The sequence below is a fragment of the Cupressus sempervirens genome, chromosome 8 (assembly GCF_028749045.1).
Source record: "Cupressus sempervirens isolate cs-2001-9-10 chromosome 8, ASM2874904v1, whole genome shotgun sequence".
Lineage (NCBI taxonomy): Eukaryota > Viridiplantae > Streptophyta > Pinopsida > Cupressales > Cupressaceae > Cupressus > Cupressus sempervirens.
In genome coordinates this window covers 363,035,131-363,048,138 of record NC_143125.1, presented here as the reverse complement: position 1 = coordinate 363,048,138, position 13,008 = coordinate 363,035,131, and the positions used below count along the sequence as shown (strand labels likewise).

The window sequence follows — 13,008 nt, the reverse complement described above, 5'->3', positions numbered from 1 at the left end:
TGATTAAGACGATCTTTCCAGACCAGGCAGAGGACTGGCAGGCGGGCAAGCCAACAATTGATTCTATATTTATCACTGCCGAATTATATCAGGAGGACAGTATTTTTCTGTTTGGTGTGCAAGTGGTGAGTTCTGGGCCCGTTTCCCCTACAGCAGCATTTCAATGAAGTGTGAAGGGAAACAAATTTGCAAGTCGCAGAGGGGAGGGTGAAGTCGTATTAATTCAAAGTATTGATTCATCGTATTCCAAAACAAGGGAAAGAGTGCCAATTAGAGGTATTCATGCGTAGGCATGTCCAAAGACATTGAGTAACCATCTGTACTAGACCGTGGGCAGCTAGCTCATCTGTTAAATAGTTTATTATTTGTGAAAATTAGTATTGTTTCATTAGTGATTATCACACTAAGGGTTATTTCAGTGGTATCAGAGCTTGTCAACGAAGTGTTTGACGAAATGTCTAACCCTTAAAGTTTGAGTTTTTTGGTGTTAAAAGAGGCAATAACCTGTAGGGGCTATTTCAGTGGTATCAGAGCTTGTCAACAAAGTGTTTGACGAAATGTCTAACCCTTAAAGTTTGAGTTTTTTGGTGTTAAAAGAGGCAATAACCTGTAGGGGCTATTTCAGTTGCAAGTTTATTTCCTCTCTTTTTTAATCGTTGCAACTTGGTATAAGCTAAATGATAACTTTGATACTCAGTATATATTAAGTGACAATTTATTATAAATTTTATATCAATATAGATTTTGATGCTAGATCTAGTTACCGAATTAATGATCTAAAAGATCAAAGTGTATTGAATTGATGAAAAGTGTTTTTAAGGTCTAATGGATAATTGGCTATAACAAATTCACCACCGCTCCCCCCCCCCCCCCCCCCCGCACCAATATTTGGCTCCAGCTAGATGTTCATAAATATGCTATATTTTTTGGCTCCTCATTTCTTGTCTCATCATTCAATTATTTTCTAGATTTAAAGTATCACCAAAAAGTATTTAATTTTTATACTGTTGGAGCTCTATATTTTGGTTTCAAGAAGAGTCTTTTTTTTGTGTTTTTCCTTCACATCTTTTAATTGTCAATAGTGTTCATTTTCTATGCTTAGTACATTTGGTGTAGGCTAGCCTGTTTAATAATTTTTACAATATTTTTGTAATTATTAATGTGTTTGGATCTATGTTATTAACTATATCTAATCAAACCTTTTGTTATCTCTCTCTCTCTCTCTCTCTCTCTCTCTCTCTCTCTATTTAAGAGTTATATTTGCATGGCTATGCATTTCTTAGGAAAGAATAAAAGTCATTTTTAATAACATCCTATGACAATTTTTACCTACAATATCATTTAAATAATAATAATGAGGACAAAATTCATGACATGTGTTTTTCCTTCACTCATCCTAAATGCATAGAACTTCCAACAAGCTTCCAAAGCATGTAGATCAACAAAAAGAATTCAAAAATGGTAATGGGAGGCATAATAGAATAAGGTATCGTTGATATAAGTTCATAACTTAAAAAACATAGACAAGACTTACAACCATAAAAAACAAACAAACATGTAAAATTATATATTATTGTGGAGGAAAAAATAATGCACCCCCTAAAGACAAGTTAAAGTGTCAAATCAATGTACATAATTCCCTTCTAACTACCTCACTTAGTCAACTAAGAGTGTTGAAATGATGTTCTCAAGAGTTTAAGATGTGGGATGATGTTGTAGAAAGGAATGTGAGTGTGTGTAGTAAACTAAACCAATTGGTTAATATCCAACTATATGAAGGTTACTTATTTAGTGTTTAGATAAGGTAAATGGAATATGGATGTGGGGGATTTAAGTATGTTATGATGTAAGTGTGATTGTTAGGTAGTATTATAACATTTGTTGGACCCTTAAGGAGATGATGGAATATTTTTTAAATCTTTATATTATAACATTTTGTCAAATGGTTGACAAATCAAATTAAAGCTAAAAAATAATTAAAACATGGAAATAACCAAAAAAATCTTAAGAACTTTATAAATAAAACAAAAATCTTAAGATTTATGAAAACTAAATATTTTTTTTTTCTAAATTATAACTTAAAACTAAAATTTAAAAGAAATGATACATGAATCGTCCAACAAAATATTATTAAAATATTTTAATCTCTTTTTTAAATTTTTAGATTAGGTTTAATTTTTTACATTCTATGACCATATTATTGCCACGTTGTAGCACCTTTCAACCTACATTTCAAACTAAAATATAAATTCACACAAAAAGTGGATTTTGACTTGAATACGAGCTTTGTACATATTGATGCAAAAATTAGTTTTGATTATGAATTCAATAAAAAAATTACAAGAATTAGTTCTTTTAATTTTGATGTGCACTAAGAAGAAGTTTTATTTAAATCATAATTAAACATATTAGTATAACATAATCTTTAAAAAAAATTAAATTTTCGATCTTTTATAATTACTTTGTTTAATTTTTATCCAATAATAATTTAATTCACAATCTTATAATGCATCATTTAAATACTAATTTTATATTACCTATTTTAGTTAACTACACAATTATGAAATAATACTTACAAATAAGTTTTCGATAAAAAAAATTATTATCATTTTAAAAATTATTTAATTATTTCTAGAAGATAATAATTATTTTTAATTCTTTTAATATTTTTTATTTAAAACTATTTTAAAATTTATTTATTTATTTATTTTTACTCATGATTCTAAATATTGAAATAAAAAAATATTATCCATAATTTTTACACATTAAACTAAAACTATGAAGAGATTTGATTAATAAAAATTCATAATTTTTACACATTAAACTACAACTATGAATTTTTTTTTTTTTTTCTATTAGATATAAGAGTTACAAAAAGGAGGAGAACCAAAAAGGTCACCACGAGAGAAAACAAGGAGGCCAAGCCTCACCTTAGAGAATCAGAGACAAAGAATATATTTTGAACCCAATTAAAATGTTTTGCAGCGCAATGAATATATTTGGCTGACGACATCTGACTGTATTGTCAGCATAAGACATCACAGTGCGGGCAGCCTAGGGGTTTGGACGGGCAACGACTTGGTGCAAATATGTTGGGAGATGTCTATCTAGCAAAGGATTTGCACCAAACGTGACAGTTATGTAATTTATAAATTAATTAATTAATTCGAAAAACTATCACGTTTGGTGCAAATCCTCCACGGGCAATATGTTGCACCGTAGCCGGTGCCTGACGAGAGGGACAACCATGGAAGAAGGCAATGGCTACCCAGCCAGTTATTTCGACTGGCTGGGTATGCCATCACCCATCCTTATGCCATCCCCCATTTGACTCCAGGTGCGTACGACAATGCTGTACTCTGACGGATATTGACAATCCAACTGACCTGTTCTTCTGTCCTTCCAGCATTGTGTTCATAACTCATCGTATAAATTATATTGTATTAAATGATTTTTCATTGGTGATTAATATCTTGTGTTTAGTTTAGTGGAATTTATTTTTGAAATTTAATATGTAGATTTTTTTATTAAAAAATTATAAATATATATTATATTATATTTTTAAATATAAGTTGACTTTGAAAAAAAAGTTTTTAGTAAATGTTTTTAGTGTATGTAATTGTATCAAGGATATTTATATATTTAGAAATAGTATGAAAAGATTTTTCTAGAACATTTATGAAAATATTGTAATTATTTTTTTTAATGTCAAGTATTACATATCTTGTAATTTAATTTTGATAATTTTATATTAGAAGTAATAAATTTTATAGAAGTTAAATGTTTCTAAACAATAATCTAATAAGTAAATATCATCCAATTAAGTGTGAATTACAATTGGAAAGAAATATGATAATATTTAAATATTTTAAAATATATAAATTTAAATTTGAATAGTTATCACTAACTTAAAACTTCCTTAAAACTTATTTAAAATTTGGGGATGGCATAAGGATGGGTGATGGCATACCCAGCCAGTCGAAATAACTGGCTGGGTAGCCGTTGCCATGGAAGAAGGCATAATGCGCTGTACCTCCATACGCTACTACTCGCTGCAGCCCCGATCCCTAACTCCGATACCAAACGTGTTTTAGTATTTTAATCACCCACTAATTGCAGGGACAGCCCCACCTTCGCCATTGACAGAGAGTACACAGTACAGAGCACTCCCCACAAATCCCCAAATGCTCTCGCGCAGAAACCTCATTCACTTAACCGCCAAGGAAGATAAATGCCTTTCGTTTCTCACACAGAAATTTCACCCACGAAGACTGAATTAAACCGCTAAGGCCGGGCCCCCGGCTTGTTTCAGAGAAGTGCCCCTGAAGACTTCAACTGATAACGGCGGGCCCTAAAGCTCGCTAGAGAGGAGTACCAAATTATCCCGCGCACGAAGTTCAAAAAGCAGATGACAAATTGATGCTGCCACGTAAACATGGGTACCACTGCAAACTCAGAGCATTAGCAAATTACAAGGAAACGGTGGAGGCTGAATCTTGAAATGCCCGCAAGAAGCCGTCTACATGGATCGCACTCGTGTCAAACGAAAAGTAATGCAGAACTACGAACTACGGATATTCATTTTGTGTTGAGCGTCAGTATCTCCCGAGGTTTCCCTACCTACTGTATCTTGTCGTGTATTTTTATTCCTATAAAATAATTGGCTAATTTGGCACTAGGTGAATATGCGAAATTTAAATTTTTTTTATTTCGCAGTGCCGTCGCTATCCACGATGGCGCTCCCAATTCCGCTATCATTCTGCCCCTCCTATTATTGTCCTGTATAATTGCTTCACAGCTCGTCTGCGAGCCAAAAATAAGATGTGTAAAAGGCATCTGTCTAGGTACATTGCGCTGTAAGGGGAAGGGGAAGGGGAAGGGGAAGAAGAGGAGAGAGAGGATGAGCAAGCTGGTGGTGGATGTGGCGGAGGCGAGCAATCTGATGCCCAAGGATGGTCAGGGTTCCACCAGTGCGTTTGTGGAGGTGGTCTACGACACGCAGAGGAAGCGTACACGCACCAGAGACAAAGACCTCAACCCTTGCTGGAACGAGAAGCTGGTATTTTCTCTTGATGACCCTCTTTCCCTCTCTAATCGTACTCTTGATGTTTATGTTTATAACGAGAGGAAGGACAATCGACCCAGGAATTTCCTGGGCAAGGTCAGGATTCATGGCAGTAGCATTGTGCGTCAAGGAGAGGAGACTCTTCTGCGGTTCCCTCTCGAAAAGAGGAGTCTCTTCTCTCACATAAAGGGGGAGATTGCCCTTAAGGTCTATACTGTCAATGAGGAAGAGAAGAAGGCCAAACCCGTTAATGGGGTAAAAGAGGGCAAGGAAAAGGAGGGCAAGGAGGATAAGGTTAAGGAGAAGAATCAACATGAGGGTAAGGAGGAGAAGAATCAAAATGAGGGTAAGGAGGAGAAGAAGAAAGTGGTTTCCGAGGAGAGAAAGTTTCAATCTATACCCTCGTCAAAATCCGATGAGGGTAAGGCTAAGTCCCCTCACATGCCCAAACCTAAAGCCAATGTGGTTACTTCTACCACTACCAATGTGCAACACCAGCAGAAGCAGGGGAAGTCAGGGGAGGAGAAGAAAGTGGAGGTTGTGAGGCCGGTGGTAATGCACATGACTCACAATCAGCCAGTGGATTATGCATTGAAGGAGACCAGACCCCATTTGGGGGTTGGCAGTGGAGGAGGAGGGGGGTTTCTGATGAGGGAGAAGGCCGGCAGCACTTACGATCTGGTGGAGCATATGCAGTATCTGTATGTTCGTGTTGTCAAGGCCCGCGATCTTCCTGCCAAGGACATCAGTGGGAGTTGTGACCCTTATGTTGAGGTGAAGGTGGGGAATTACAAAGGGACTACCAAGCACTTCGAGAAGAAGTTGAATCCAGAGTGGAATCAAGTGTTTGCCTTCGCCAGGGAACGCATCCAGAGTAACTTCTTGGAGGCTGTGGTGAAGGATAAGGATTTTGTGAAAGATGATTTTATTGGGAGGGTGGAGTTTGATCTGAATGAAGTGCCTACAAGGGTTCCACCTGATAGTCCCCTTGCACCGCAGTGGTATAAGTTGGAGGACAAGAAGGGAGAGCGGAAGGTTAAGGGTGAATTGATGTTGGCAGTATGGATGGGCACACAGGCAGATGAGGCATTCTCCGAAGCATGGCATTCGGATGCTGCCGCTGTGAATTTGGAGGGATTGACAAATACCCGTTCCAAGGTTTATCTTTCCCCCAAATTGTGGTATGTCAGGGTAAACGTGATTGAGGCTCAAGATTTGATGCCTAGCGATAGGATTAGATGTCCTGATGTCCAGGTTAAGGTTCAGCTCGGAAATCAGATGTTGAAGACAAGGCCAGCATCAAATAGGTCTCTGTGCCCTCTCTGGAATGAGGATTTAGTGTTTGTTGCAGCAGATCCTTTTGAAGATCATATAGTTCTTATGATCGAGGAACGGGTGTCTCCTAACAAAGATGACATATTGGGGAAGACCACAATTCCTCTCTCTACCGTGACAAAGAGACTGGATCATAAACCCGTCACTTGTAGGTGGTATAATCTTGAAAAGCATAGTTCAGCTGAAGGGGAAAAGAAGAAGGAAGTGAAATTCGCCAGCAGGATTCATTTGAGAGTGTGTTTAGACGGGGGTTATCATGTCCTTGACGAGTCTACACACTACAGTAGTGATCTGAGGCCAACTGCCAAACAACTATGGAAATCCTCTATAGGTGTGTTGGAGGTTGGGATTTTGAGTGCTTATAACCTGCTTCCTATGAAGACCAAAGATGGGAGAGGGACAACAGATGCCTACTGTGTTGCAAAATATGGGCAGAAGTGGATTAGGACAAGGACAGTAATCGATAGCTTGAATCCAAAGTGGAACGAGCAGTATACTTGGGAAGTTTTTGATCCCTGCACGGTTATCACTGTTGGAGTTTTTGATAATTGCCATCTTCAAGGAGGGGCTAGTGACAAGGCATCGGCAGCTAAAGACTCAAGGATTGGCAAGGTACGTATACGGCTGTCCACTCTTGAGATGGATCGTGTGTACACCCATTCTTATCCCTTGCTGGTGCTACACCCTTCAGGAGTTAAAAAGATGGGTGAAATCCAACTGGCTGTTCGCTTCTCATGTTCATCTTTGATCAATGTGATGCATATCTATACACAACCCTTGCTACCCAAGATGCACTACTTACATCCTCTATCAGTCAACCAGCTTGAAACACTTAGGCACCATGCCATGCAAATAGTGGCAATGCGGCTTAGCCGGGCCGAGCCGCCTCTCAGGAAAGAAGTTGTGGAGTATATGCTTGATGTGGGCTCTCACATTTGGAGCATGCGCCGCAGTAAAGCTAACTTCTTTCGCATCATGAATGTGTTGTCTGGCTTGGTGGCAGTAGGGAACTGGTTTGGAGATATATGCATGTGGAACAATCCTGTCACTACCATCCTAGTGCATATCCTGTATCTCATTCTAGTGTGGTATCCAGAGTTGATACTTCCAACAATCTTTCTCTACATGTTCCTGATTGGCATATGGCATTACCGCTTCCGCCCCCGACATCCCCCCCACATGGACACCCGGATTTCTCATGCAGACGCTGTTCACCCTGATGAGCTTGATGAAGAGTTTGATACATTTCCTACTTCAAAAAGCTCTGATGTTGTGAGGATGAGATATGATCGGTTGAGGAGTGTTGCTGGGAGGCTGCAGACCCTGGTGGGAGACATGGCTACTCAGGGAGAAAGGTTTCAAGCACTCTTAAGCTGGAGAGACCCCCGAGCTACAGCAATATTTGTTATTTTCTGTTTATTAGCTGCCATAGTTCTGTATGTCACACCCTTCCAGGTGATTGCAGTACTTTTTGGCATCTATGTTCTTCGTCATCCAAGATTTCGGCACAAGCTCCCTTCTGTTCCTCTCAATTTCTTCAGGAGACTACCCACTCGCTCTGATAGTATGCTCTAAGCTGCCTGGCTTGTTATGTGATTTCTTGTTAGTTCTGCTGCCTCCAGAACAAACTTATTTTATTTGCTTGCAACAATTTGTAGTTTTCTCCAATATAGCAGCGTGTCACTTTAGAATATGTGTACCCTTATGGGGTGGAGTGACAGTTCTTGGACTCGGCTACAAATTGACACGCAGAATGATAGATTTTGCTTTCCTGTTCACCATGTAATTAAAGCCATCTCATTGTATAAGGTTTCCTATATGTAATCGACGTTGTTAAATGTGTTTCTGTTTTCAAAACTTCTCTAGGAATCTACTGTACAGGAAGGTGTATACTGTTTCTTACATCAATTCTTTAATCTGTGGTGCACCGTCAAGATTGATAAACAATGAACACTTATTTTACATTCAGTTTTGAATTTTACCTTCTATGGAATTTGCAGGGATGCAAAAGCATAATTGCCCTTATGGGCGTATTGTTATATCTATATGCTTTCTGTTGTTTGTACGGGGTGGCACCAACACCTTTGTGTTATCCTCAAAATTCCTTCACTTGTGCCTCTCCGAACAGATCCCACCTTTCGTTAGCCATTGTTGTTACAAATCTGTCAAAACCCCATTCTCCAAGCATGATCTCTTCGTCTTCTTAACTAATGTTTATTCCATCTTATATGGCATGCTATATTTGACTCAAACCTTATGTCTTCTGCCCTCGGTTTGTGACAGTTTTTCTATTGCAGTTATGGTGTACAATGTGAAATGATTCTTTGAAGATATCCACTTATCTCCTCTGTCATTTTGCAGCGATTTTCATTAGTTTTAAATTCTTAGCTTGAATAGATTATGTCTCCTTATTCTCTGCCTTAGATTTTGCCCATTACTTCAAATTCATTTTCTTCTTACATATTGTTATTTAGCTTTTAGTCCCTTATGTTTTCTCTTCTAGAGTGCTCTGACCATTTCAAAGAAATACATTCTGTTCTAACTCGAGTTAACATATCTATCACTTCCAATATTATTCTCCGTTTGCAACAATATATTTGCCTTTGGCAAGATTAAAAAATGGGTCAGAGAATACGGGGATGTTAAAGATCTAGTTTACTTCCACATTTGTTTCCACAAGCTTTAAACATTAACCACGAGGGTGCCTTCAGCAAAACAAGAGATTTTTTCTTTTTAAATATAAATTTCTTTTAAGATTTTCACTGGTCCTTCTCGTTGTGATAACAGATCAGAGAGTGATTCTAAATGTTGATATAAAAATTTGACATTTACTTTCAGAAAAGTTTTTACATAACAAAGAAACTCGCTTTTACCAAACTGCAATCGGAGAAAACAAGGTATTTTTCCTAAGACTTTTTATTGCCATTGTTATTTTCAATCATTAAGATGAATCAGAATGTGATTCCCATGTCATATAAGTTTCAAGAGTTTTTTAACATAACCCTTGAACAAAGTGTTTTTTCCCTTGATATACTGGAGTGTAGGTTTTCTTTTTCCAAGTCCGAAAACAGTGAACATCCTTATTACACAAACAGAATATATGACTTTGGTTCTGTTAATGTTGGTGGGGTATCCTACTCTATACAGTGATTAGACTTATTTTGAAAGAGTTAAAATTGTACTGACAAGCACCCGAGGGGAAATATAGGATCCAATGTATGTCCTTGAAATTTGTTGTGCGAGAGAAGTTGATGTGACTGTGGAGTCTGGACCCACTTGCAGCGTGCATGTAGAAACAGATTAACAAATTACATTGAAGTTGAGAAAAGGCATGGAAATGTGAAGGATGATGATGGAAAGAAACATGGGCTGTGAATGTGTGTGACAGTCGAAGATGTAAATGGGAGCAGGGGCCATGATGATCTTACTCATCCAGCTGTGCTTTGACCCACATACGCATCTTCATCTGCAATTTCTCCCTGTTAAAATCATCTTTACAGAACGTATTTTAGTCCCACCGAGTTAAAATTACTGTATCTGATGGAGCGAGAAGGCCTTTTTTATGAATACAAGTAAGACATTGTAGAAATTGCCCGTTACCTTTGCACGCCCGCGGAGTCGTTACCTACTAATAATAACCTTTTATATAGTGTCATTTGCAACGTAGAAACAAGACAATAATTTTAGGATGGCTAATATACTGTATAATGTTCGTACTGATTTAAATAACTAGTGAATATATTTTAGTTTTTTTAAAGATTAATCTATAATTAAAATCATAATATTAAAAAATCAATAGTAACATATTTGTATAGCACATAATACGAATAAAAAACAAAAAGCATATTACAATTAATAATTGGTATTTTGTAATTCATATAAATATAAATTATATAAAATTAAAATATAATAAATTATAGTTTCAAGATTCAATAGGATATGATAGTCACTTATGTTTAGAATTAATATTTAATTAGAATAAGCATTATATTATTATTTACTAATATTATATTATTACGCTTTTTAGGGTGTATTATACATTGTATTATTATTTACTTATGTTATAATTAATATTCAATAAACATTGTGCGGTGATATAGAGTTAGATTTGGGGTTAATGATATGGGATAAGGTTATATAATATTAGCTTGGGGTAGAGGTGAGTCACTGTATGGAAGCTGGAGCAAATAAAACTTGGAGCTATGGATACCCCTATTTACCTATTTGTCTAGAATCAACGAGGAGAACAATGTCATTTTTTAGAGAGGTCATAGATAAGCACCTTCCACATATGCTTTATGTGAAGCATATGCTATGTAGTGCCTCTCCCATTTGACTTTTGTAAGTCATCCTGATGGATGTAACCTTGTTGATCTTTTGTTGTGATGGATCGTGATTGGGATCGTGAGTGGTCTACACCGTTGAGGTGATTGGATTTATGTTACTGTTTTAGTTGCTTTGATTATGCTTATTGTTGATTATGAGATTATGATGTGATTTATGGTTCACTGAGGTTTGTGCCAGTGGTTACCAGGATCGATGTGGTATCATGATGTTTTTCCATGATTACTGTGAGATGTGTGCAGAGATTGCACTGTGTATTGTTACCATGCTACATTGGATTAGGTTCTTGTAGCAGTGGTTAGTCATGTTTATGATTGTGTTCACTTATATGTTTTAAGTGCCTTTTCATGTTGTGTAAACTACCATTATTAAATGCTTAAATAATTAGAAATGGATTGTCCATGTTGGATTCTATAGTTTTGTGTTGCAGATATTTACCTTGTTATATTTTGATCTGAGAGATATTTGTTACTCATGTTATGTTTTACATTTGAGATGACTCGAGGGTCAAATGTTATACGTTGATTTCAGTATCATAGATGTTAGATTAATATGTTGTTCAGTTGATCATATTGCATGATGATGCCATTTTGAGATGACAGTGTGTTTTATGATGATATCTAGTTATCCGGTATTTGGATATATCTTTGATTATGTTATGTGATGGATTTAATGCTATGGTTATTTATTTCATTCTTGCTTCATTATGTTATATGCAAACGCGAGTGATGTAAATGGACTATTTCGGTATAATTAAATAAATGGTTAAATTAGTCATTTAATACATGTATTGCTTCGACTATGTTATTATATGTAATTGTACTTGATTGTGTTGTTTAGTGTGCAGGATTTATATCCCTAGCAGTGACACATGGAGTTAGTGATTCAACTATTCATATTTTACCAATGTCGTCTCTGTATGGTCGATGTATCTTTATTTTAATTATTTTATTAATCATTTCGATGACTATTAAATCCAAACTCATTTGCATTATGTGATTAGACTAGTGCGTGTTTGTGCATTTAGAGTTTCGCATTGTCACGAAAGTTGTTAAGGAAATTTCTATGTTTTTGGGTTTTCGAACTTTTAATTTTATTGAATTTAATTTCTAGCAGCTATGCCATAGATGAATTCCTATTTCTAAGAATAACCTGTTTTCCTTTGGGTCGATTCGGGGTTTAACTAGGTTGGCTGGTTAATTGCCTTAATCGATTATTCACTCGAAAAGTGAATGAGTATCCAAAAAGGAATTTAATTCCTCACTTCTCACTTTTAAATTAGAAAGTTTGAGAGTAAAACTCAAATTTTTTTTCATGAGGATTGATTGTTTTGTTCGTTGTGGGAGCTACGGCTGTGGGATCGTCATGAGATCGAGCTTGTTGGATCCAGCTCAGGGAGACCATAAATTGCTGCAATTTTTGGATACTTCTGCGAGCTTTTTATTTTATAGTTCAGATTTCCGTTTTGCCCTTTTGATTGCGAGGTAGGGCTCTCTCGTTTTATTGTTTCTACTTCGTTTCAGTTTCTGTTTTTGGTAGCCATTTGTTAGGAGGCTGAGAACTAGTGTTCCCCTTTGTTTCTGTATGTTGTCTCTACTCGGTGCGGTGGGTATGAGCATTTCCCTATTTTTCAAGTTGAGGGTTTGGGGTTTTGCACTGTTATGCTGGCCATTTTTGCATATAGGCTCCAAACTCAAATTTTATTTGATTTTTGGGACTTTTGTGCCCTAAGACCAAATGGGTTTTAATTTTGAAGTTTTAGAGTTTTAAATTTTTTTTGTCTCGGTTTGCGTGCCACACAGTTTTTTGGAATTTTCTTGGTATGATGTTGGTCATGAAGTTGGATTATCCGTAGGATGTTAGTTAGACCATTGTTTCACTTTTATGTTTGCATTGGGATGCGTGCTGCATTTGTACTTTTGACGTCATGTTCGGTTGTGATTTTATACTTATTGTTATTGTTTCTTTTGGACCTTTATTGTTGTTTCATGGACACTAGGATTCGTGTAGAATCCATACTCCCGGATTAAGGCCAGTTGAGCGAGTCCATGATGTTTGGTCTTGTTGCATCATTAGGATTCTTGTAAAATCCATACTCCCGGATTGAGGCTGGTTGAGTGATTTCATAATGTATGGTTTTATTGCTTTTGAGATTCGTGTATAATCCGTCCTCCTGAGTTGCTTTCGGTTGAGTGATATTTTTTTCTTGTGTTCTCATCCAATCCTTGTGTTATGATCTCCATGATGGTGGTGCGCCACACACG

General features: G+C 36.6%; 1 protein-coding gene and 1 pseudogene across 1 annotated transcript; one reads left to right on the top strand and one right to left on the bottom strand.

Moving 5' to 3' along the window:
* The window catches only part of LOC149542832 (calcium-transporting ATPase 5, plasma membrane-type pseudogene), a 34,152-nt pseudogene extending 30,113 nt beyond the window's left edge, over window positions 1-4,039 (bottom strand).
* Window positions 4,040-4,688: 649 nt separating this feature from the next.
* Window positions 4,689-8,257, top strand: LOC149542831 (FT-interacting protein 3-like). Its single transcript, XM_089797719.1, has one exon. It carries the CDS (start codon window positions 4,901-4,903, stop codon window positions 7,973-7,975), a length of 3,075 nt encoding a protein of 1,024 aa, XP_089653845.1. The 5' UTR covers window positions 4,689-4,900; the 3' UTR covers window positions 7,976-8,257.
* The last annotated feature ends 4,751 nt before the right edge of the window (window positions 8,258-13,008 follow it).